Source organism: Oncorhynchus mykiss, chromosome 29, assembly GCF_057628025.1.
Source record: "Oncorhynchus mykiss isolate SJ-2025 chromosome 29, ASM5762802v1, whole genome shotgun sequence".
Classification (NCBI taxonomy): domain Eukaryota; kingdom Metazoa; phylum Chordata; class Actinopteri; order Salmoniformes; family Salmonidae; genus Oncorhynchus; species Oncorhynchus mykiss.
Window position 1 is genome coordinate 11,501,010 of NC_143050.1, and position 27,213 is coordinate 11,528,222.

Below are 27,213 nucleotides of genomic sequence, written 5' to 3' on the forward strand. Positions count from 1 at the left end.
ACAACGGCGAGTGAGTGCCAAGATGGACGCGCGGTGAATATTTATGCATTTTTATTTAACCTCTAGGCAAGTCAAGTATATATAACTCATTGGCTCGCAATCGCAGACAGCATCATATATTTTGGCACTGTTTGTGTGAGTTTGTGAACTGTCTGTCGGGATGTGTAGTTACAATATAACAAACTACTGTAGCTACATTGTATCAATTAACGTGTGCCAACTATTACTGCTACGCGATTACGTCATGCACGCTCGCTCGTGGCCGCTCGTGGTACTGTGAGGAATTGTCCCAGCAGCACCCCTTCGCCTGCCTCCGCCCCAGCAGTCATGCTACGGACAGGACCGCAACATTTTCAGCCAAACTACAAGGAAACATAAACACAAAGTCTCCAATTTCACTGAACATACCAAGTGGAACAATTCTTCTTCTAGACACATCTGGTGCCGCGACATTTCATTTGGTTAGCGGGTGTACGCATGGGAGTGATCCGGCAAAAGAAAAGGCAGGAGGTAAATCAGGCTATCGTTTTCATCCAGATTGTTCTTCGGTGCACTGTCTGCTGTGACTGGTACATTTACTGTCACTAAAGCTTTGCTATCGATCAAATAAATTACAGGAGTGAAATACAAAATGATAATACTGATAGCATTGAATATGTGAATAAGATACAAAACATGTTCGTCTAACTCTTTAATACTGTACATCTGAATAGGTTTGGCCTTTGTAGCTGGCAACCTGGGTTGAACGTGTCATGATGTCGGTATAGCACGCATACTGAGTCATTCATGCAGTCTGTGCGATGCATCCAGGTAGCCTATTGAGGACGGAACGCAAATTCAATGTACATTGACTGTGTTGCCTGAGGTATAGAATGTTTGGCAACACTCACATATTTTGTTCCATGGTAATTATTAGTAGGGAGTAGAATACTTTGTTTAAAAAAAACAAACATGCAGCCTACAATTTCAGGTAGAACCATAGTTATAGGCCACAGTTGGCTAAATCGTAGCTACGGAGTTATTACATAGTTATTATTATTACATAGTTATTACATAGGTTATTATTGGTCTGGTGTAAAGTCATATGTGCTCAAATGTTTTGTAGCTAATTAGCAAAATATACAAATTAAAAAAATGTGTATCATGTAAATGTAAATGCGAGAAATTAAAACATTTTGACAGTCAGCCTCAAATAATATTTGGTTATTTGGCCTACTGAAAAGCCTGACTATGTCCCAGCTAGGCCCACAGTTGTTTAACTCACCCATGTCATCTTGCACAACACAAATGCCCTATAATCAGTTCTGACCACGAGATCATATTATTTAAATGACATGTTGGCAACTGTGGGGTCATATCTAACCCGTGGGATGAACCAGTGGTTTACAGTTGGCAGCTGCCCATTGCGCCATTGCTGAGGGACCATGAGGCTTTTCTAGGTCACCATCTATCTACTAACTAGCCACAAGACTCTCGACATACCAGTGTATCTGTCTGCCCTTACCAACGTGTGTGAGAGAGAGTGTGTGCATGCGTTTAAGTGTCTAACATAGGGTTGACTGCAATATTTTTTCCTGATTGTACGCGTCTCAGGTCTGCATGCTGTTAGTTGCTGCCGATCTGAGCTCTACCTGACAAGGATCAGGTGAAACACAGCCTTGTCCTCCAGGCATTTAATTGTGAACGTTCCAAGGGGAGATGAATCATGCTATTTTTCTTCTTTCTTTTAACCACCCAGAACAGCACAGCTGTATAACTTTGAGTTCAGGATTTGTATGTAGATGTGGTGTTGTATGCCACTCAAGCACTACATCTGCTGCCTCGGGTAGAGTTCTGCTGCAGCCCACTAAGAGGGTACTGCTCACTCTGAGTCAGATTCAGCATGCCCTCCACTCTGTCCATGTTATGGCTGACCGGCTCTGGGAACCATGGAATAAAGGGAGAAAGCAGGACAGAGTCATATCGCCCAAGGTTCCTCTATGTCATCCAGCATCACGCAGATTACTGTTATGGCCTAGAGAGATTGTGTGGGCGTTGGAACAGCGTTGTGTTTGCTGTGTGTGTGTGTGTGTGTGTGTGTGTGTGTGTGTGTGTGTGTGTGTGTGTGTGTGTGTGTGTGTGTTTGCCAGCTAACAACGTCCACTTTGTCCCATAACTACATCATTAATTTTGTTTATTACATGCTATCATGCAACTATAATGAAATAATGGTTCCACATGAATTGGTCTGTTATTTGTGAATCTTTCCTAATGTATAGTAATTTCCCTCTCTACTCTAGAACTAGTTGTAATAACATGCCCTAAGAACATAATCTGATATGATATTATCATAATATTCAAATTCCTCTGTTCTCTCTCTCCTCAGGTTGTATCCCATTCGTTAGTGGCAGCACGGGGGGAGGAGCCATGAGTGAAGGGGAGGGGCTCTTCCACAGCGTGCAGGTGGGTGACTCCACCTTCACTGTGCTGACCCGCTATCAGCAGCTCCGCGCTATCGGGTCTGGTGCCCAGGGCATTGTCTGGTGAGTGGGCATGGCACTGCCACACTGTTATTTAAACTCCTCACAATCATCCTGCTGTTGCCTTGACTGTGAACATGATGAGTCATTCCTTCAATAGACGATGGAATACTTTGTTCCACAGTAATCAAGGTGTGGTGTCCTATTTTCATGGAAAACAGTGATAAATCAGATGGCGTATCCATTCCTCCCACTCCTCTGTGTGTCTGTCTATGTAGCTCGGCCCTGGACAGTGTCCTTGGGGTCCCTGTGGCGGTGAAGAAACTGAGCCGGCCCTTCCAGAACCAGACCCACGCCAAGCGGGCCTATAGGGAGCTGGTGCTGCTCAAGTGCGTCAATCACAAAAATGTACGTCACTGTGGACATGCTCAGCTGTCCACGTATGTGGGTCTTTTAGACATCATCAGTATGGCAAATTCCTTTGTGTGTGACATCATCGGCTAACTATACTGTATGTGTGTGTGTGAAATTATTGATTTAGTCTTATATCACCAAATGAGTGTCATATTTCTGTCTCCTGATATATTGTCTCTTCTCCTCCAGATTATTAGGCTCCTGAATGTCTTCACACCACAGAATTCACTGGAGGAGTTCCAGGATCTGTAAGTTGGCTGCAGGCTCATATTTTTTGCTTATCCTTCTATGGTAAGCATTATTCTCCTCATCTCTGCTGCGGGGCTGCACTGCCTCCTTCCTATGAGGAGTCTGTTGCTTGAGAGAGAGAGGATGCTATGTAATCACAAGCTTAGTAGTGACCTTCAAAGCGCATACACATTTTAACACATTATTATACATAAAAAAATATCTACATGACCGTATTGCAGGAGACAGAGGAAATAACTGAGAAATAACCTCAATGACCGTATTGCAGGAGACAGAGGAAATAACTGACAAATAACCTCAGAGTAATATATAGAGGGATACCTTAAAATGAAAGTTTAAATAGTTTTCAGGAATAAAAGAGATCATATTACGACTTTCACTATGTATATGTTATAAAACTCTAGATTTCAGTGGGCGGGGTAACGTAATAGAGGAGTCGTGTTTGGCTGGACCAGATGTAAGTACTGGGATCTTATGAGTGGTTGTCCCATGAAGTTAGATAGAGGACTCTATATGGATATAAGCAGATTTAGCATGGACATTGATGGGGATTTAGTCGACTGGTCGATTTTTTTTGGTCGATAGGCTGTTTGTCGACCAAGATCTTTTTTTGTTGAGCACACGAGACACCTGCCTGATTTGCTCCTGTCTCAGTGTTCTAATCCAGGGATGCAACGGTCCAAGAATAAGGGGAGTGTGGCTCAGATGCACAAGGCACATCTCTCTCCAGCCATTTTGTGTGTATTTGTTGTTTCATAACTTCATTATGAGCATTATTTGCTGTGTCTATCAATTCCCCATTACAGATATCACCAGTAGTGGCCTACATTTACTGTTAATTCCCATAATTTCTAATCTGCAATGTTTATTTGGTTATGGTCATTTCTGTTAGGCTAATGCATTCAACATGTTAAATTCAGCAGAAAAAGAAACGTCCCTTTTTCAGGACCCTGTCTTTCAAAGATAAAACGTAAAAATCTAAATAACTTCACAGATCTTCATTGTAAAGGGTTTAAACACTGTTTCTCATGCTTGTTCAATGAACCATAAACAATTAATGAACATGCACCTGTGGAACGGTCATTAAGACACTAACAGCTTATAGACGATAGGCAAATAAGGTCCCAGTTATGAAAACTTAGGACACTAAAGAGGCCTTTCCACTGACTGAAAAACACCAAAAGAAAGATGCCCAGAGTCCCTGCTCATCTGCGTGAACGTGCCTTAGGCATGCTGCAAGTAGGCATGAGGACTGCAGATGTGGCCAGGGCAATAAATTGCAATGTCCGTACTGTGAGATGCCTAAGACAGGGAGACAGGATGGACAGCTGATCGTCCTCGCAGTGGCAGACCACGTGTAACAACACCTGCACAGGATCGGTACATTCGAACATCACACCTGCGGGACAGGTACAGGATGGCAACAACAACTGCCAACATCCCTCCATCAGTGTCAGACTGTCCGCAATAGGCTGAGAGAGACTGGACTGAGGGCTTGTAGGCCTGTTGTAAGGCAGGTCCTCACCAGACATCACCGGCAACAACTTCACCTATGGGCACAAACCCATCGTCGCTGGACCAGACAAGTCTGGCAAAAAGTGCTCTTCACTGATGAGTCGCTGTTTTGTCTCACCAGGGGTGATGGTCAGATTCGCGTTTATCGCCTAAGGAATGAGCGTTACACCGAGTCCTGTACTCTGGAGCGGGATCGATTTGGAGGTGGACGGTCCGTAATGGTCTGGGGCGGTGTGTCACAGCATCATCAGACTGAGCTTGTTGTCATTACAGGCAATCTCAATGCTGTGCATTACAGGGAAGACATCCTCCTCCCTCATGTGGTACCCTTCCTGGAGGCTCATCCTGACATGACCCTCCATCATGACAATGCCACCAGCCATCGTTCTGTGCATGATTTCCTGCAAGACAGGAATGTCAGTGTTCTGCCATGGCCAGCGAAGAGCCCGGATCTCAATCCCATTGAGCACGTCTGGGACCTGTTGGATTGGAGGGTGAGGGCTAAGGACATTCCCCCCCAGAAATGTCCAGGAACTTTCAGGTGCCTTGGTGGAAGGGTGGGGTAACAACTTACAGCAATAACTGGCAAATCTGGTGCAGTTCATGAGGAGGAGATGCACTGCAGTACTTAATGTAGCTGGTGGCCACACCAGATACTGACTGTTACTTCTGATTTTGACCCCCCCCCCTTTGTTCAGGGACACATTATTCCATTTCTGTTAGTCACATGTCGGTGGAACTTGTTCAGTTTATGTCTCAGTTGCTGAATCTTGTTATGTTCATACAAATATTTACACATGTTAAGTTTGCTGAAAATAAATGCAGTTGACAGTGAGAGGACATTTCTTTTTTTGCTGAGTTTATTATTACAGTCATTTACCGTTCTCGTTGCAAAGCTCACAACCTATGATGCGCTTGTGAGAAACACATTTTTGTTAATTACATCCCATTTAGGAGTTCTGTAAATGTATCCATTGTCTTTTGTTTGAAACGCTCCTGTCAATGTTGAGTAAGACATGCACCTGATTATACATATGGAAGTAGGCCTAGACTACCTGGCCTGATTGGTCTGATTAGTATAATTCCAGCTTTCTCCAATTCGATAACCACTCGGCATGAAAGGGAAAAATGTAATGCCCTGGAGTGGAAACGTCATAAAAAACTTGTGTACTTAAATAATTAAATGAGTTGACCCTTCACATGGGATGATTTCACTGAACAACAAAAGAAAGGGAATATTGAATGATTCCAAATGATCCATCGCATCTCCCAAAAACATTATCAACATACATTTTTAAAACACATATGGTGTTTCTATATATGGACAAATGCATGTTTTACAATTTCGTTTAAATGATTGGTCGGGAAAAATGATTGGTCGACCATTAGGCACAGCCCTAATGGGGTGGTCTATCTAACTCTATGGGTGGTCCCCTCTGTCTGTTTGCCAGCTACCTGGTGATGGAGCTGATGGATGCCAGTCTGTGCCAAGTCATCCACATGGATCTGGACCATGAGAGGATGTCCTACCTGCTCTACCAGATCCTCTGTGGCATCAGACACCTGCACTCCGCTGGCATCATCCACAGGGTCAGTCATTGGCTGGTCATAAATGGTTGTGAATATGTGTTGTATGCAGATAATAACATAAGCCATGTAGACATCTACTGTACTTACCTAATCATCATCACTATCATCACTACCATTATCCCCACCATCATAACCATTATCATCATAACCATTATCATCATCACCATCGTAACCAGCATCATCACCACCACCATCATAAGCATCACCACCACCATCATAACCAGCATCATCACCACCACCATCATAAGCATCATCATCATCACCACCACCATCATAACCATCACCACAATCGTCATCACTACCATCATAATCACCATCATCACCACCACCATTATAACACCATCACACCATCATCACCACCATCATCACCACCACCATCATAACCATTATCATCATCACCACTACCATCTTAACCATCTTCATCACCATCATTCACCAACATCATAACCATCATCACCACCACCATCATAACCATCATCACCATCACCGGCAACATCACCACCATCATCATAACCATCATCATCACCACCATTATAACCATCATAACCATCACCACCATTATCACCACCACCATCATCATCATAACCATCATTCACCACCATCATGACCATCATAACCACCATACTAACCATCATCACTACCATGATCACCACCATCATTATCACCATCATCATCATAACCATCATTCACCACCATCATGACCATCATCACCACCACTATCATCACCACTATCATCACCCACCATCATAACCATCATCATCATCACCATCAACACAACCGTCACCACCACCATCATAACCATCACAATCAACACCACTGTCATCACCACCACCACCATCATAACCATCACCATCATGACCATCATAACCATCACCCTCATAACCATCATCATCATGACCATCATAACCATCACCATCATCTTCACCACCACCATCATAACCATCATCACCACCATCATAACCATCAGCATCCTAACCATCATCACTACCATCATCACCACCATCATTATCACCATCATCATCATAACCATCATTCACCACCATCATGACCATCATCACTACCATCATCACCACCACTACCATCACCACTATCATCACCACCATCATAACCATCATCATCACCATCAACACAACCGTCACCACCACCACCATCATAACCATCACAATCAACACCACTGTCATCACCACCACCACCATCATAACATCACCATTATAACCATCCCCATCATGACCATCACCATCATAACCATCATCATCATGACCATCATAACCATCATCTTCACCACCACCATCATAATCATCATCACCACCACCATAACCTTCACCATCATTATAACATCACCACCATCATCATCACCACCATCGTCATCACTACCATCATAACCACCATCATCACCTCCACAATCATAACCATCACCATCAACACCACCGTTATCACCACTATCATCACCACCATCATAACATCATCATCGCCATTGTGACCAACATCATCACCTCCACAATCATAACCATCACCATCAACACCACCGTTATCACCACTATCATCACCACCATCATAACATCATCATCGCCATTGTGACCAACATCATCATCACCATCATTACCTTCACCATCAACACCACCGTCATCACCACCACCTCCATCATAACCATCACCACCACCATTAAACCATCACCATCGTAACCATCACCATCATAACCACCACCATCATCACCACCATCATCATCACCACTACCATAATATCCATCATCATCACCACCATCATAACCATCACAACCATCATCATCACCATCATCATCATAACCATCACTACCATCATAATCACCATCATCACCTCCACCATCATAACCACCATCATAACCATAATCACCACCACCATTATAACATCACCATCATCAGCAGAACTACCACCATAACCATCACCATCATCACCACCATCATCAGCAGAACTACCATCATAACCATCACCATCATCATAACCATCATTATCACCACCATTGTAACCATCATCACCACCACCATCACAACCATCATCATCACCATAGTCGTCATCACTACCACCATCATAACCATCATCACCACCACCATTATAACATCACCACCATCATCACCACCACCATCATAACCATCATCACCACCACCATTATAACATCACCATCATCAGCAGAACTACCACCATAACCATCACCATCATCACCACCATTGTAACCATCATCATCATCACCACCACCATTGTAACCATCATCATCACCACCACCATTGTAACCATCATCATAATCACCTCCATTGTAACCATCATCATCACCACCACCATTGTAACCATCATCATCACCACCACCATTGTAACCATCATCATCACCACCACCATTGTAACCATCATCATCATCATCACCACCATTGTAACCATCATCATCACCACCACCATTGTAACCATCATCATCACCACCAGCATCATCATCACCACCACCATCATAATTATCATTAGCATCATAACCATTATCATCCCCACCGCCATCATAACATCATCATCATGACCATCATCACCACCACCATCATAACCATCATCATCATGACCATCATCACCACCATCATTATAACCATCATCATCATGACCATCATCACCACCATCATCATCATCACCACAAGCATCATAACCATCATCACCATCAATTTATTAACTTTGTTTGTATCTCCTCTAGGACCTGAAGCCCAGTAACATAGTGGTGAAGTCTGACTGTACTCTGAAGATCCTGGACTTTGGGCTGGCCAGAACAGCCTGTACTAACTTCATGATGACCCCTTACGTTGTTACCCGATACTACAGAGCACCAGAGGTCATCCTGGGCATGAAGTATAAAGAGAATGGTAAGAAATGCTCAAGGATATTACCTTCTATTCTTAATTCCCACCAACAGAATAAAACACTCTTAGTTACTTGATTATAAATGTCTATCTTGCACTGTTGACCATCTATGGCTGTTCTCCTTTTACCAGCAGCAAGGGTCCACATATGACTGGTTATGGTGCTGTGTGAGATGAATGTGTGTGATGTGTGTGTAACCTCTATGTTTGTTTTCCTCAAAGTGGACATCTGGTCAGTGGGATGCATCATGGGAGAGATGGTGAAGGGCAGCGTTATATTCCAGGGCACGGATCGTATCCTTACCCAGTTGATCTATGACTCACTAAATGCTGTCTTTACATCTATAATATTACCATTGTGTCTGTGGGTTTAAACTCTATTTGGTTCACTTTTAGAGACATTGTATAATGTGTTTGCCAGGTTGACTTCCGCATGGCAAGGTCAGGCATGTCAGGATGTTCTTTCCCACATTCAATTGAAACAACAACATCAGCTAGCTACTTCCTTAGCATACAGGCATTTCATTCACATTGATGAATTGATGGTCCGTACTAACTCGAAAAGTCTGGATCCTAATTGCTAAAGCCTCTTGCTACTGCTGTGTATGGTGCAATAATCAATATCCCATTTCCTATGTTCCTGAACCTCCCCCTGAGGTATAACTAGGTGTTTTGCATTAGTTTGTATATGTGTCCTGAACCAGCTCCGTATCAGACATTGACCAGTGGAACAAGGTGATTGAGGTTCTGGGCACACCCCCCATGGAGTTTATGAACCGTTTGATGGAGACTGTGAGGAACTATGTGATGAACAAGCCCCAGTACCCAGGGGTCAGCTTCTCTCAACTCTTCCCTGACTGGGCCTTCCCGGCAGAGACAGAGCAGGATCAACTCAAGAGTAAGACTTATACCACCTACAGATGTCTACACACATTCTCTCTCACTCTCTCTCCCTCTCTCTCTCTCTCACTCTCTCTCTCACTCCCTCTCTCTCTCTCTCTTTTTATTGCACCTTCCTATCTGATATGCTTCTGACTGAAATATGTTGACAGACATTGGCATATTTTCTGCCTTGTTATCGCTGCAGCCAGTCAAGCACGGGACCTGCTTTCCAAGATGCTGGTGATTGACCCAGAGAGCCGTATTTCCGTGGAGGATGCCCTGGATCACCCCTACATCCACATGTGGTACGACCCAGGAGAGGCTGATGCAGTGAGTCTGGCTGTAATATAATAATAAGATCACCCCTACATCCACATGTGGTACGACCCAGGAGAGGCTGATGCAGTGAGTCTGGCTGTAATATAATAATAATATAAGCCATTTAACAATTGATAAGGCAGTCATACATTTGTTATGGGTGGTTCTGGGAATCAAACCCACTATCCCTGCTTGGCAAGAGCCTTGCTTTACCAACTGAGCTACAGCTAGGAAGGTGGAAGGTGTTCATCAATGAAAAGTTTAAATATTGAGAGAGTAAGAGACTATCCTAGCAACGTCATCTGAAGAACTGTAATACCCTAGCAACGTGATCTGAAGAACTGTAATACCCTATCAATGTGATCTGAAGAACTGTAATACCCTAGCAACGTCATCTGAAGAACTGTAATACCCTAGCAACGTGATCTGAAGAACTGTAATACCCTAGCAACGTCATCTGAAGAACTGTAATACCCTAGCAACGTCATCTGAAGAACTGTAATACCCTAGCAACGTGATCTGAAGAACTGTAATACCCTAGCAACGTGATCTGAAGAACTGTAATACCCTAGCAACGTGATCTGAAGAACTGTAATATCCTATGTTTCCCCGAGTAGTGGCTGAACAAGGACATATTAATTATAAATCTAGCTGTTTTTCTATATACATCTGCAGGACAGAAAGCTCAAGGGAGGTGGTGTGTGTATCTTTGTTAACAACAGCTGGTGTGCCATATCTAATATTGAGGAAGTCTCAAGATTCTGCTTGCCTGAGTTAGAATACCTAATGATAAGCTGTAGAACATACTATTTACCAAGAGAGTTTTCATCTACAGTTGAAATCGGAAGTTTACATACACCTTAGCCAAGTACATTTCAACTCAGATTTTCACAATTCCTGACATTTAATCCTAGTAAAATTCCTTGTCTTAGGTCAGTTAGGAAAACCACTTAATTTTAAGAATGTGAAATGTCAGAATAATAGTAGAGAGAATGATTTATGTCAGATTTGATTTCTTTCATCACATTCCCAGTGTGTAAAAAGTTTACACACACACAATTAGTATTTGGTAGTATTGCCTTTAAAAATTGTTTAACTTTGGTCAAACGTTTCGGGTAGCGTTCCACAAGCTTCCCACAATAAGTTGGGTGAATTTTGGCCCATTCCTCCTGACAGAGCTGGTGTAACCGAGTCAGGTTTGTAGTAAATCAAATCAAATCAAATTTTATTTGTCACATACACATGGTTAGCAGATGTTAATGCGAGTGTAGCGAAATGCTTGTGCTTCTAGTTCCGACAATGCAGTAATAACCAACAAGTAATCTAACTAACAATTCCAAAACTACTGTCTTGTACACAGTGTAAGGGGATAAAGAATATGTACATAAGGATATATGAATGAGTGATGGTACAGAGCAGCATAGGCAAGATACAGTAGATGGTATCGAGTACAGTATATACATATGAGATGAGTATGTAAACAAAGTGGCATAGTTAAAGTGGCTAGTGATACATGTATTACATAAGGATACAGTCGATGATATAGAGTACAGTATATACGCATATGAGATGAATAATGTAGGGTAAGTAACATTATATAAGGTAGCATTGTTTAAAGTGGCTAGTGATATATTTACATCATTTCCCATCAATTCCCATTATTAAAGTGGCTGGAGTTGAGTCAGTGTCAGTGTGTTGGCAGCAGCCACTCAATGTTAGTGGTGGCTGTTTAACAGTCTGATGGCCTTGAGATAGAAGCTGTTTTTCAGTCTCTCTGTCCCAGCTTTGATGCACCTGTACTGACCTCGCCTTCTGGATGATAGCGGGGTGAACAGGCAGTGGCTCGGGTGGTTGATGTCCTTGATGATCTTTATGGCCTTCCTGTGACATCGGGTGGTGTAGGTGTCCTGGAGGGCAGGTAGTTTGCCCCCGGTGATGCGTTGTGATGCGTTGTGCAGACCTCACTACCCTCTGGAGAGCCTTACGGTTGAGGGCGGAGCAGTTGCCGTACCAGGCGGTGATACAGCCCGCCAGGATGCTCTCGATTGTGCATCTGTAGAAGTTTGTGAGTGCTTTTGGTGACAAGCCAAATTTCTTCAGCCTCCTGAGGTTGAAGAGGCGCTGCTGCGCCTTCTTCACAATGCTGTCTGTGTGAGTGGACCAATTCAGTTTGTCTGTGATGTGTATGCCGAGGAACTTAAAACTTGCTACCCTCTCCACTACTTTTCCATCGATGTGGATAGAGGGGTGTTCCCTCTGCTGTTTCCTGAAGTCCACAATCATCTCCTTAGTTTTGTTGACGTTGAGTGTGAGGTTATTTTCCTGACACCACACTCCGAGGGCCCTCACCTCCTCCCTGTAGGCCGTCTCGTCGTTGTTGGTAATCAAGCCTACCACTGTTGTGTCGTCCGCAAACTTGATGATTGAGTTGGAGGCGTGCGTGGCCACGCAGTCGTGGGTGAACAGGGAGTACAGGAGAGGGCTCAGAACGCACCCTTGTGGGGCCCCAGTGTTGAGGATCAGCGGGGAGGAGATGTTGTTGCCTACCCTCACCACCTGGGGGCGGCCCGTCAGGAAGTCCAGTACCCAGTTGCACAGGGCGGGGTCGAGACCCAGGGTCTCGAGCTTGATGACGAGCTTGGAGGGTACTATGGTGTTGAATGCCGAGCTGTAGTCAATGAACAGCATTCTCACATAGGTATTCCTCTTGTCCAGATGGGTTAGGGCAGTGTGCAGTGTGGTTGAGATTGCATCGTCTGTGGACCTATTTGGGCGGTAAGCAAATTGGAGTGGGTCTAGGGTGTCAGGTAGGGTGGAGGTGATATGGTCCTTGACTAGTCTCTCAAAGCACTTCATGATGACGGAAGTGAGTGCTACGGGGCGGTAGTCGTTTAGCTCAGTTACCTTAGCTTTCTTGGGAACAGGAACAATGGTGGCCCTCTTGAAGCATGTGGGAACAGCAGACTGGTATAGGGATTGATTGAATATGTCCGTAAACACACCGGCCAGCTGGTCTGCGCATGCTCTGAGGGCGCGGCTGGGGATGCCGTCTGGGCCTGCAGCCTTGCGAGGGTTAACACGTTTACATGTCTTACTCACCTCGGCTGCAGTGAAGGAGAGACCGCATGTTTTCGTTGCAGGCCGTGTCAGTGGCACTGTATTGTCCTCAAAGCGGGCAAAAAAGTTATTTAGTCTGCCTGGGAGCAGGACATCCTGGTCCGTGACTGGGCTGGATTTCTTCCTGTAGTCCGTGATTGACTGTAGACCCTGCCACATGCCTCTTGTGTCTGAGCCGTTGAATTGAGATTCTACTTTGTCTCTGTACTGACGCTTAGCTTGTTTGATAGCCTTGCGGAGGGAATAGCTGCACTGTTTGTATTCGGTCATGTTACCAGACACCTTGCCCTGATTAAAAGCAGTGGTTCGCGCTTTCAGTTTCACGCGAATGCTGCCATAAATCCACGGTTTCTGGTTAGGGAATGTTTTAATCGTTGCTATGGGAACGACATCTTCAACGCACGTTCTAATGAACTCGCACACCGAATCAGCGTATTCGTTAATGTTGTTGTCTGACGCAATACGAAACATGTCCCAGTCCACGTGATGGAAGCAGTCTTGGAGTGTGGAGTCAGATTGGTCGGACCAGCGTTGGACAGACCTCAGCGTGGGAGCCTCTTGTTTTAGTTTCTGTCTGTAGGCAGGGATCAACAAAATGGAGTCGTGGTCAGCTTTTCCGAAAGGGGGGCGGGGCAGGGCCTTATATGCGTTGCGGAAGTTAGAGTAACAATGATCCAAGGTCTTTCCACCCCTGGTTGCGCAATCGATATGCTGATAAAATTTAGGGAGTCTTGTTTTCAGATTAGCCTTGTTAAAATCCCCAGCTACAATGAATGCAGCCTCCGGATAAATGGTTTCCAGTTTGCAAAGAGTCAAATAAAGTTCATTCAGAGCCATCGATGTGTCTGCTTGGGGGGGGGATATATACGGCTGTAATTATAATCGAAGAGAATTCTCTTGGTAGATAATGCGGTCTACATTTGATTGTGAGGAATTCTAAATCAGGTGAACAGAAGGATTTGAGTTCCTGTATGTTTCTTTCATCACACCATGTCACGTTAGCCATAAGGCAGTCTCTCCTTCACTGCAGCTGCAGCCGAGGTGAGTAAGACATTTAAACGTGTTAACCCTCGCAAGGCTGCAGGCCCAGACGGCATCCCCAGCCGCGCCCTCAGAGCATGCGCAGACCAGCTGGCCGGTGTGTTTACGGACATATTCAATCAATCCCTATACCAGTCTGCTGTTCCCACATGCTTCAAGAGGGCCACCATTGTTCCTGTTCCCAAGAAAGCTAAGGTAACTGAGCTAAGTAAGGCCTCCTTGCTCGCACACGCTTTTTCAGTTCTGCCCACAAATTTTCTATGGGATTGAGGTCAGGGCTTTGTGATGGCCATTCCAATACCTTGACTTTGTTGTCCTTAAGCCATTTTGCCACAACTTTGGAATTATGCTTGGGGTCTTTGTCCATTTGGAAGACCCATTTGTGACCAAGCTTTAACTTCCTGACTGATGTCTTGACATGTTGCTTCAATATATCCACATCATTTCCCTTCCTCATGCTGCCATCAATTTTGTGAAGTGCACCAGTCCCTCCTGCAGCAAAGCACCCCGACAACATGATGCTGCCACCCCCGTGCTTCACGGTTGGGATGGTGTTCTTCGGCTTGCAAGTCTCCCCCTTTTTCCGCCAAACAGTTCTATTTTTGTTTCATCAGACCAGAGGACATTTCTCCAAAAAGTACGATCTTTATCCCCATGTGCAGTTGCAAACCGTAGTCTGTCTTTTTTATGGCGGGTTTTGGAGCAATGGCTTCTTCCTTGCTGAGTAGTTTATCAGGTTATGTCTATATAGGACTCATTTTACTGTGGATATAGATACTTTTGTCCCTGTTTCCTCCAGCATCTTCACAAGGTCCTTTGCTGTTATTCTGGGATTGATTTTCACTTTTCGCACCAAAGTACATTCATTTCTAGGAGACAGAACGCATCTCCTTCCTGAGCGGTATGACGGCTGCGTGGTCCCATGGTGTTTATACTTGCGTACTATTGTTTGTACAGATGAACGTGGTACCTTCAGGAATTTGGAAATTGCCAAGGATGAACCAGACTTGTGGAGGTCTACAATCTTTTCTGAGGTCTTGGCTGATTTCTTTTGATTTTCACATAATGTCAAGCAAAAAGTCACTGACTTTGATGGTAGGCCTTGAAATACATCCACAGGTACACCTCCAATTGACTCAAATTCTGTAAATTAGCCTATCAGCAGCTTCTAAAGCCATGACATCATTTTCTGGAATTTTCCAAGCTGTTCAAAGTCACAGTCAACATAGTGTATGTGATCTTCTTACCCACTGGGATTGTGATGCAGTGAATTATAAGTCTGTAAACAGTTGTTAGAAAAATTACTTGTGTCATGCACAAACCAGATGTCCTAACCGACTTGCCAAAACTATAGTTTTTGTGGATTGGTTGAAAAACAAGTTTTAATGACTCCAACCTAAGTGTATGTAAACTTCCGACTTCAACTGTATATTTTTTCCTGGCTGTCTATTTACGACCACAAACCGATGCTGACAGTAAGACCGCACTCAACAAGCTGTATAGAGCCATAAGCAAACAATAAAATGCTCACCCAGAGGCGGCACTCCTAGTGTCCTCTTTAATGCTGTGCAACTAGAGGCAAAATAAACTCTAGATGACCTCCATAAATGAAGCGGATGCTAAGCTACAGGAGTGTTTCGCTACAACAGACTGGGGTATGTTCCGGGCAACACCTGTTGTTTATGAAGCATGTGACAAGTACGATTTGATTTTCTATTCCACTGTTTGTGTCAAATCCTTGTAACATTAATTTGGGCTCACATGGTCCAACTGTCTATAACTGTCTGTGTATGCTGTGATTATGTCTGTAGCCACCACCACAGATATCTGATAAACAGCTGGAGGAGCGAGAACACAGCATTGAACAGTGGAAAGGTATGACAACTGTTTTGTTTGTATTTTTACCTTACTGTCCCTTCCCCCACAGCCATTATAGAGCTTCTGCTACCTCTCTGTACAAGGATGGTTTATGTGTTTATGTTTTGGCAGCCCATAGCCTGCCTTCCATCAATCCATAGTCTGCCTTCCATCAGTCCATAGCCTGCCTTCCATCAGCCCATAGCCTGCCTTCCATCAATCCATAGTCTGCCTTCCATCAGTCCATAGCCTGCCTTCCATCAGCCCATAGTCTGCCTTCCTTCAATCCATAGCCTGCCTTCCGTCAGTCCATAGCCTGCCTTCCATCAATCCATAGCCTGCCTTCCATCAATCCATAGCCTGCCTTCCGTCAGTCCATAGCCTGCCTTCCATCAGCCCATAGCCTGCCTTCCTTCAATCCATAGCCTGCCTTCCATCAGCCCATAGCCTCCCTTCAGTCAGCCTATAGTCTGCCTTCCTTCAGCCCATAGCCTGCCTTCCGTCAGCCCATAGCCTTCCGTCAGCCCATAGCCTGCCTTCCGTCAGCCCATAGCCTGCCTTCCGTCAGCCCATAGCCTGCCTTCCGTTAGCCCATAGCCTGCCTTCAGTCAGCCCATAGCCTGCTTTCAGTCAGCCCATAGCCTTCCTTCAGTCAGCCCATAGTTTGCCTTCAGTCAGCCCATAGCCTTCCATCAGCCCATAGCCTGCCTTCCGTCAGCCCATAGCCTGCCTTCCCTCAGCCCATAGCCTGCCTTCAGTCAGCCCATAGCCTTCCTTCAGTCAGCCCATAGCCTTCCGTCAGCCCATAGCCTTCCATCAGCCCATAGCCTGCCTTCCGTCAGCCCATAGCCTTCCTTCAGTCAGCCCATAGTTTGCATTCAGTCAGCCCATAGCCTTCCATCAGCCCATAGCCTGCCTTCCGTCAGCCCATAGCCTGCCTTCAGTCAGCCCATAGCCTTCCTTCAGTCAGCCCATAGTTTGCCTTCAGTCAGCCCATAGCCTGCCTTCAGTCAGCCCATAGCCTGCCTTCAGTCAGCCCATAGCCTGCCTTCAGTCAGCTCATAGCCTTTCTTCAGTCAGACCATAGTTTGCCTTCAGTCAGCCCATAGCCTGCCTTCAGTCAGCCCATAGCCTTCCTTCAGTCAGCCCATAGCCTTCCTTCAGTCAGCCCATAGCCTTCCTTCAGTCAGCACATAGCCTGCCTTCAGTCAGCCCATAGCCTTCCTTCAGTCAGCCCATAGGTTGCCTTCAGTCAGCCCATAGCCTTCCTTCAGTCAGCCCATAGCCTGCCTTCCGTCAGCCCATAGCCTTCCTTCAGCCCATAGCCTGCCTTCCATCACTGTGAGTCAAGGACACCTTTCCTTTCATATATTCCAGAGCTGATCTATGACGAGTTGATGGACTGGGAGGAGAGGAACCAGAATGGAGTAATGAAGGAGGACTGTGCAGGTGAATGACCATGGATACTGTGTGCTTCTGACACGTTTTTAAAGTATATCTCCCTGTTGCTGAGGGGCTTTAGAAATGACATTTACAGGATACCTTCCCCAATGTTCACTGTTGGTGAGATCATCTTGGTCCTTATAATCCTTACTCACTTTCTCTAAGCCCAAAAATGAAGACAAATGTTTTTGTTCTCAAGAGAAGGTCAGGGTGTGAGTCATACTGTCATATGTTTTGATGATGTCATACTGTGTATCACTTCATGGACCCTTATCTCTCTCTCTTTCTCTCACTCTCTTTCTCACTGTCTTTCTCTCTCTCTCACTGTCTTTCTCTCTCTCTCACTGTATTTGTCTCTCTCACTGTCTTTCTCTCTCTCACTGTCTTTCTCTCTCACTGTCTTTCTCTCTCTCACTGTCTTTTTTTCTCTCTCTCTCTCTCTCTCACTCTTTTTCTCTCTCTCTCTCTCTCTCTCACTGTATTTCTCTCTCTCTCTCTCTCGCTCTCTCTCTCTCGCTATAGATGAAGTGGTGAACCACAGTGCTACAGCTTCCCAGTCGTCCTCTACGAGTGACTTCTCCTCAATGTCCACTGAGCAGACCTTGGCCTCTGACACTGACAGCAGCTGTGTTGACACCCTCACAGGGGCGCTAGAGGAGTGACAGTGAGCCTCTTTTCACCCTGGCATCTCTGTTTTTTTTTCAATCATCACTAACTATCCATTTTCTTAGGTAGCACTTTTCACATTACTTTATACTGTCTATTTCTACTTTGGGTCCCGCTGGATGGTAAATCATTCAACCGCTTTTATTTTTTTAAACTGAAAATGATTCTGTTTTAAATTGAACTCTCTCTGTCACTCTTTCCCTATCTCTGTTGTAAATAGTCCATTCCTACTGTACCATGGTTCAAACAAGTCACGCACCTCTAGACTTGTTGTCCAAGCCAAGAGCACACACTGTTCAATGTGTAGTTTGACCACCTAAGGTTTCAGTATAAAGTACTGTATATGCATTAAACTAGGGCTAGGCTATAATGTCTTATGACTGTTTTGTCATCGGAAATATCTAATGATGAACAAAAAACATTGCTGCATGTTACTACAAATGAATACTTAACTACACATAGAAACAGCTGTGATAAAAGATCTTCATGTATTTCCATCCAGAGGACATTAGCCTCCTCTGTGTGAAGAAACAGTACTTGGCTCTGGTCTGGGTCTTTCCTAATGAGGGTAAAGAGTGATACATTTTATGCATGTTATGTGTGTTCATGTACATAAGTATCTATCTATACTGTATACTGTGTGTTTAAATGTATTGATTGTTGTGATGCTGAGACTGGGTTTTACAGCTGATCCAAATATGCTGAGGCATACAAACTGTACAAAATACATCCATTTATTTTGGAACAAACTATTGTTAAAATGCAATGGGAAACATGTCAGAAATGTGTTGATGTTTGAAAGATGTATTATAATGAAACTGAAGGGGAAAAAGGTGAACGGTGGATACATTGCACTTTCTAGACAATTTCAGCTTAAAGTCATTCCAAGAAAAATATTGATTAAAAGAGGGATACAATCATGCATTCAGTTCTTTTTCAGATTTCTTTCTAAAAAATTGTATAACTATCCAAACTCCCCCTAAACACAAGCGACGCGCAAGTGTGTCATCTTCCCATCAGTCTTGAGTCTGCATTTTCTTTCCTTTTCTGTGCAATCTCTGTCCTCCAGATACCCTCTCATTCTCAATCCTTCAATGGGCAATGTTGAATCTATCCTCTAGGCTTTACTGTGTGTTGATTGACTTCATAGCGATACGTCTGTTTGTGGAACCTCTAGAACCTCAGTGTGGTGACAGGAGAAATGTTCCAGGGTTAATCAAAGACAGGTCTCATCACTGATAGGTAGCTTTCTTTCATTGTGTTCTTTTCCACCCCATTACTGGTGTCCAGAGCAGTCTCAATGCTGGACCATTAACTGACAGGTTGCTTGATACGGTGTAAGGTTGAGAGTACAGTGGACATTCTCCTTGGGACATACAAATCAACACTGGCGAGACCCACATTGACTTAGGAATCGTGATAATTCTGGACCTTGATGTCCTGAGAAAGAGCCTTGTGATACCTGACCGACAGATCCATGCTAATGTCTTTGCCTCAGTCCTGCTGGGGACAAACTGGACTGGAGCTGTGTTCATGGTGGCAGTCTGCTGGGAACAAACTGGACTGGAGCTGTGTTCATGGTGGCAGTCTGCTGGGAACAAACTGGACTGGAGCTGTGTTCATGGTGGCAGTCTGCTGGGAACAAACTGGACTGGAGCTGTGTTCATGGTGGCAGTCTGCTGGGAACAAACTGGACTGGAGCTGTGTTCATGGTGGCAGTCTGCTGGGAACAAACTGGACTGGAGCTGTGTTCATGGTGGCAGTCTGCTGGGAACAAACTGGACTGGAGCTGTGTTCATGGTGGCAGTCTGCTGGGAACAAACTGGACTGGAGCTGTGTTCATGGTGGCAGTCTGCTGGGGACAAACTGGACTGGAGCTGTGTTCATGGTGGCAGTCTGCTGGGAACAAACTGGACTGGAGCTGTGTTCATGGTGGCAGTCTGCTGGGAACAAACTGGACTGGAGCTGTGTTCATGGTGGCAGTCTGCTGGGAACAAACTGGACTGGAGCTGTGTTCATGGTGGCAGTCTGCTGGGAACAAACTGGACTGGAGCTGTGATCATGGTGGCCCTGAGAAAGATAAAGTGCATTCAGAAAGTATTCAGATCCCTTCACTTTTTCCACATTTTGTTATGTTACAGCCTCTAAAATGAGATGAAATTGTTAGTCTTATTCTAAAACGGATTAAATACATTTTTTTCTCATCAATCTACACACAATATCCCATAATGACAAAGCGAAAACAGTTTATTTTTTAAATGAAATAAATAAATATATCTGAGAAAGATTTCTAGATCAACTCCATGGAGCACACAACACCGCCCCACAACCTCCCAAAGGCTTTTTTCTCTGGGTTATTGTTTTTCACTGAGTGAATCTAATGTGTGAGGGACATTGAGTGGGGTTGTGTGTCTCTGGTTTGTGCAGTTTAGTAATATACAAGGCTGAAAATCTGAACATGAGTCTGACGATCTTGCTCCTGTAAGCTATTAATAAGATATGGGGTAGGTCGACTCTTAAATCATCATTGTAAGGTCCCAATCAGTGATGTAGTGGTAAGAGAAAGATGTGGGTAAACTCTGATCGCCGGGCCGCCGTGAAAAAAGTAACGCTCTCAAAATAAAAGGTGGGTAAACTGTGTTTACTTGTGTTTACAGTCCACTGGTCCCAATCATACTGACCAAACCCTGTGTTTACAGTCCACTGGTCCCAATCATACTGACCAAACCCTGTGTTTACAGTCCACTGGTCCCAATCATACTGACCAAACCCTGTGTTTACAGTCCACTGGTCCCAATCATACTGACCAAACCCTGTGTTTACAGTCCACTGGTCCCAATCATACTGACCAAACCCTGTGTTTACAGTCCACTGGTCCCAATCATATTGACCAAACCCTGTGTTTACAGTCCACTGGTCCCAATCATACTGACCAAACCCTGTGTTTACAGTCCACTGGTCCCAATCATATTGACCAAACCCTGTGTTTACAGTCCACTGGTCCCAATCATACTGACCAAACCCTGTGTTTACAGTCCACTGGTCCCAATCATACTGACCAAACCCTGTGTTTACAGTCCACTGGTCCCAATCATACTGACCAAACCCTGTGTTTACAGTCCACTGGTCCCAATCATATTGACCAAACCCTGTGTTTACAGTCCACTGGTCCCAATCATACTGACCAAACCCTGTGTTTACAGTTCACTGGTCCCAATCATACTGACCAAACCCTGTGTTTACAGTCCACTGGTCCCAATCATATTGACCAAACCCTGTGTTTACAGTCCACTGGTCCCAATCATACTGACCAAACCCTGTGTTTACAGTCCACTGGTCCCAATCATATTGACCAAACCCTGTGTTTACAGTCCACTGGTCCCAATCATACTGACCAAACCCTGTGTTTACAGTCCACTGGTCCCAATCATACTGACCAAACCCTGTGTTTACAGTCCACTGGTCCCAATCATACTGACCAAACCCTGTGTTTACAGTCCACTGGTCCCAATCATACTGACCAAACCCTGTGTTTACAGTCCACTGGTCCCAATCATATTGACCAAACCCTGTGTTTACAGTCCACTGGTCCCAATCATACTGACCAAACCCTGTGTTTACAGTCCACTGGTCCCAATCATACTGACCAAACCCTGTGTTTACAGTCCACTGGTCCCAATCATACTGACCAAACCCTGTGTTTACAGTCCACTGGTCCCAATCATACTGACCAAACCCTGTGTTTACAGTCCACTGGTCCCAATCATATTGACCAAACCCTGTGTTTACAGTCCACTGGTCCCAATCATACTGACCAAACCCTGTGTTTACAGTCCACTGGTCCCAATCATACTGACCAAACCCTGTGTTTACAGTCCACTGGTCCCAATCATACTGACCAAACCCTGTGTTTACAGTCCACTGGTCCCAATCATACTGACCAAACCCTGTGTTTACAGTCCACTGGTCCCAATCATACTGACCAAACCCTACTGGTCTATGCTATATTATGTCTTTATCTCTATCACTCATTTTGTTATCAAACAATCAATACAGACACTGTCTGGTTTGCTGTTTAATGCAATCAAACTTGTTGAATACACATTTCTTCAAGACATAGATACATAGTCAAGTCTATAAACTGGAGGTAGAATCTGTTAGATTGGCCTGTCCCTACTGCTTGTGTGTTCTCTGCTGTGCAATGCCATGTATGGGCGCCCACTGGTGGTCTTATTCAGAGATGCATCACTGATGACTCCTTAAAAGTGCTACACATAAGATTTTTTCCTCAATTTTTTGCATCTTAATTTTAAAAAATGGCCAAACTATATCTGCCGGTAATAGTGAAATTATAGTGTGTCGCAATATTACTGAACCGCCAGTGTTGTGATTGGCTGGTGTATTCGCCTGTTGATTCCTTTTCTGCCACAGCAGCATCTGTGGTCAAACTAGGAAAGCTGTTCTGACTTTGTGGCTGGGATATCTAGTGGAAATCACCAATTTCTTGGTTTAGAAAATTCTACACGGTTCGCTCAATTTCAGTTTATGTGAAAAAAACAATCACTGAATAGTGACCAAAACCGCTGTTTGATGCTGGTGGACCAAAACCAAAAGTAGCTTTTGTTTTGGTCCACCAGTTTCAAACAGCTGTAAAAAAATTATATTGTTTGTTATTGAAAAGATATTTCACAGCAATTAAGATGGTACATTGATTCCCTACACTATGCAGTGCTTGTTTTCTCACATAAACTGAAATTGAGCAAACTGTGTAGAATTTTAGCAACCAGAAAATGACAGAGCAATTTCCACTAGATAACATAGCTACAAAGTCAGAATAGCTTTCCCAGTTTGAAAACAGATGCTGCACCGGCAGGAGAAATCAATAGGTGAATATCACAGCCAATCACAACACTGGCGGATCATTAATACGGTGAAACACCATCATTCCACTATTAGTACCGGATATATTATGGAATTTTTTTCTGAAATTACAATGCAAATAGAAATCCTGTGTTGCACCTTTAATATGTTCCATTATATTCGTCCTGTCTGAAAAATATGCAAAAACTCAAGAGATGATTATCACTTGACATCAAAGGAGGACAAAAATTAATTCTGCTCAATAAAATGTTATTGCTCTAGACAGGATCTATTGCTTAAGTCTTTGGTTATTTTATGTCATACAAGTGTGTGTGTTTGCGTGCTTGCATGCGTGTATCAGTGTGTGTGTGTGTGTGTGCGCACGTTCCTCTGCAAAATGATTTAGTAAAAGTATGTTTTATTATTCAGGACGTTAATATTGCACTATACGTATTGGTTTCGTGGAAAAGCTACAGAGTATTTTCAGGTGGTGTACTGTTAAAAGCTGTGACTCACCCTGCCCTGTCACAACAAAGTGGAATAGTGTTCAGATGGGTCCCAAATTATAATCCTTCATATTTATAGCAGTGTGAAATACCTGCATCTGTAATATGAGTCTGTTCTTAGACACCCTCATAGACAAACTCAGAACATGACCTCAATACTTGGAAGCACTAAATCAAATCCTATTTAAGATCAGCTTTCACACCATGTCTAAATGGCTGTGGGATCTTGTCAGAGACTGGGAATAGTACATATTCTCTGCGTTTCAACACCTTGTTTGGGCCTCACATTCAAATCTGAACATTGAAGCCAGTTATAATGCCCCCCCCCCCCCCCCATTCTTCCCTTCTATGCAGGGACATATTTAGACCTGGGGCATCAGGTGGGTGTAATTAATTATTGGGTAGAACTGAAAACCAGCAGTACTCCGGATCTCGTAGGGTCAGATTCTATGAGACTGTTATGAAACTTTCCAGATCTCTTTCAAAACTTTTCCTGTGTGGCTCAGGACAGACTGGCTGGATCTAGGCCTGTCTATTATATCAACGGCCAGGCCAGCTGTCAGCCATCCATTAAGTCTCCAAGTTTTGATTCTGTATATTATAGGGCTCATTTCAATCATAGACACATTTAGTGAGCTCAGTAGCTTATGTTTCTTGTCTGTCTCCATCGTCTCCAGTCCACCTCATTCTGGTCTGGTCTGGTCTGGTGGTCAATATGTCTGGTTGAACAATGTCCAAGGCATCGGAGCAGAGCTGCCCATCTCAGCAGGTTCCATCTCAAAACCATCCTCAAACATGTACAACTCATTATGAGACAAATCCAATATGGATTAATCATGGCAACAGACAGTTCTCTCTATATTCTATTCAGATGGATGGTGTTTTCTCCTGATACTGCTCTTGTAGTGCTCTGATAATGGCATCTTTCTCTAATCTGACTAGCTCTGTAAGATATGCTTGCTCTTCCTGGCCTCAGCGCTCAGCTCTCCAGGGGTGCTAACCCTAACCTTCGCTCTTCCGGGCCTCAGCGCTCAGCTCTCCAGGGGTGCTAACCCTAACCTTCGCTCTTCCGGGCCTCAGCGCTCAGCTCTCCGAAGGTATCAAAGAACTGCTCCATCTCCTTCTGCAGAGTGGTGTTGCGGCGGTCGGCATCGGCCCTGGCACGCTCCACGTTGCGGATCTTGATCTCGGCCACACTGTACCAGCGGCGCTGCTGCTCCAGGCTGCTCCGCAGTCCCACCACCTCCCCCTGGAGGGCCTCGTTACGCATCTCCAACCTGGGAGAGACAGGACAGAGAAGGACAAGGAGTCACACACAGAGGTTTCACTCTGCTGGTACTACAGGACTGATGTGTAACATGTAACATGCAGGACTAATATGTTATTGGAACCTGGCACATGTTGAAGATTCTATATAGACTGTACACTGAGTGTACTAAACATTAGGATCACCTTCCTATTCTTGAGTTGCACCACCTTTTACCATCAGAACAGCCTCAATTCATCAGAGCATGGACTCTATAAGGTGTCAAAAGCTTTTCACAGGGATGCTGGCCCATGGTGACTCCAATGCTTCCCACAGTTGTGTCAAGTTGGCTGGATGTCTTTTGGATGGGGATGGACCGTTCTTGATAAACACAGGAAACTGTTGCTTGAAAACCCAGCAGCGTTGCCGCTCTTGACACACACAAATCGGGGCACATACTACCATACCCTGTTCAAAGGCATCTTAATCTTTTATCTTGCCCATTCACCCTCTCCTCCTCTCCCTCCCTCCTCTTTTGTCTTGCCCATTCACCCTCTGAATTGCACACATACACAATCAATGTCTTTATTGTCTTGAGGCTTAGAGATCCTTCTTTAACCCGTCTCCTCCCCTTCATCTACACTGATTTGAAGTGGATTTAACAAGTGACATCAATAAGGGATCATAGCTTTCACCTGGTCAGTCTATGTCATGGAAAGATCAGGTGTCCATAATGTTTTGTACACTCCGTGTAGCATGTATATAGACTGTTGACAAGGACTGCTGTTGCATTGGCATGGTTTATTCACAGTTCTATTACCTCTGGATCTTGGCCTCGAACTCAGCCCTCTGCCTGGCCATCTGTTGTCTGAGGCCAGTCAAGAGCCAGTGCATGGCCTGGGAGGCCGGGGGGACGCGGAGGTCCGGAGGAGCAGAGGGCAGGAAGACCTCCGAGCTGCCCGTGCTCAGGGGGGCATCAGTGAGGGCAGAGGAGGAGGCTGGGGAGTTAGGAGGAAGGTCCTCGTCTCCTGGGTCAGTCCTGAAGGAGGGGAACCTAGTGGACCCCCGTCCTGGGCTGGTTCTGACCCCACCACACCCATTGTCTTCCAGGGACAGAATCTCACAGGAAGACCAGGAGCTTCTGGTGTCTACCATGCTGGCCGTGCCCACCTCCACCTCCACTGGGCCAGCAGGGCGGCCCCCACCACCATCCGCAGCCACCTCCTCCATGCGTTCTAGTGTGTCCAGGTTGTCATAGACAGACAGAGTACTGTCCTGAGCCTCACTGCTACCACTGGTGCCAGTAGTCCCCTGTTCTGCAGCCCAACTGGGATCCTCTGGGCCCCTCCAGCCAATGGGCAGTATGCTGCTGGGTTCTGGGGCAGCTTGTAGCGTCACTGTGGAGGCAGATTCTGTGAGTTGGGAGGCAGGGTGGGGGCTGTCTGCGGTCTCAGTGGGCTGGGACTCTGACTGGGATAGAGTGTGTCTGTGGTACAGAGGCCCAGAAGCAAGACTTACTGGAGAGAACACCTCAGCTGGCTGCTGGTGGTGGTCTGTGATGGACAGCCGTGTGGCTAAGCTGGTTTCATCTGGGTTTTGGGCCGACCCTCTCCTCTTATGGATCAGAGGCAGAGAGAGCTGGCGGCAGCAAGGTGAAGGATGGTGAGCTAGCTGTTGTTGGGGGAGGTGCTCGGCTGTTATGCCCAGACTGTAATCATGTGACTGGGTCTGGGCAGTTGGCTGGATGTGTGCCCCCTCGAATGGGTCTCCTTTCCATCTCTGACATGGGTAAGAGTCAGGGCGTGAAGAGCCAGGGGCCTCTATGTCTCCCCCCTCCCTGGAGAAAAGGCACAGGTGCTCCCTGATCAGCTCGGACATAAGCTGCTGCACCACGGCTGCCCCTGGGGAGGGGGGGGGGGGTGGAACAGACAGACAGACACACAGACACACACACACACACACACTGAGTAACAGCTGGACACATACAGTACAAACAGCATCACATGGCACATAGCATGTTACACAACAATGTGTTGATATAAACACTGTCACAAGGACACATGGGCAGACAGACAGACACTATCTTTATCTGCCTATATCTGTTTCAGTCTGTCTTCACTGGCTCTATATCTGTTGGCTAGTTCTGTCTAGCTCTGATCCATGTCTCTTTCTCTGAATAACACTCTCAC

General features: G+C 45.0%; 2 protein-coding genes across 8 annotated transcripts in view; one reads left to right on the top strand and one right to left on the bottom strand.

The window, feature by feature from the left end:
* Nucleotides 1-19,334, top strand: LOC110510208 (mitogen-activated protein kinase 9). 3 transcript variants are annotated; one of them, XM_021591591.3, is made up of 12 exons: nucleotides 1-510; nucleotides 2,366-2,522; nucleotides 2,738-2,867; nucleotides 3,063-3,121; nucleotides 6,089-6,227; nucleotides 8,926-9,091; nucleotides 9,311-9,382; nucleotides 9,804-9,986; nucleotides 10,176-10,300; nucleotides 16,258-16,321; nucleotides 17,681-17,752; nucleotides 18,269-19,334. In XM_021591591.3, exons 2-12 carry the CDS (start codon nucleotides 2,407-2,409, stop codon nucleotides 18,406-18,408), a joined length of 1,266 nt encoding a protein of 421 aa, XP_021447266.1. In that variant the 5' UTR covers nucleotides 1-510; nucleotides 2,366-2,406; the 3' UTR covers nucleotides 18,409-19,334. The 3 variants fall into 3 exon arrangements, 2 of the variants coding, with proteins under 2 accessions (XP_021447266.1, XP_036823748.1); XM_036967853.2 differs by having other exon boundaries at nucleotides 249-510; nucleotides 2,366-2,442; XR_002471538.3 differs by lacking the exons at nucleotides 17,681-17,752; nucleotides 18,269-19,334 and having other exon boundaries at nucleotides 271-510; nucleotides 10,176-10,375.
* The window catches only part of LOC110510207 (rho GTPase-activating protein 24), a 14,172-nt gene continuing 6,084 nt past the window's right edge, over nucleotides 19,126-27,213 (bottom strand). For 3 of the 5 annotated variants that reach the window (XM_090226506.1, XM_090226505.1, XM_090226508.1), the window contains 3 exons: nucleotides 25,845-26,925; nucleotides 24,838-25,055; nucleotides 19,126-20,482 (listed from right to left, as the gene is read on the bottom strand). In XM_090226506.1, the coding sequence (XP_090082632.1) occupies nucleotides 20,472-20,482; nucleotides 24,838-25,055; nucleotides 25,845-26,925 (1,310 nt within the window). In that variant the 3' untranslated portion in view covers nucleotides 19,126-20,471. Of the gene's footprint in view, nucleotides 20,483-24,785; nucleotides 25,056-25,844; nucleotides 26,926-27,213 lie in introns of all 5 variants that reach the window. The other 2 variants (XM_021591589.3, XM_090226507.1) reach the window with 2 other exon arrangements.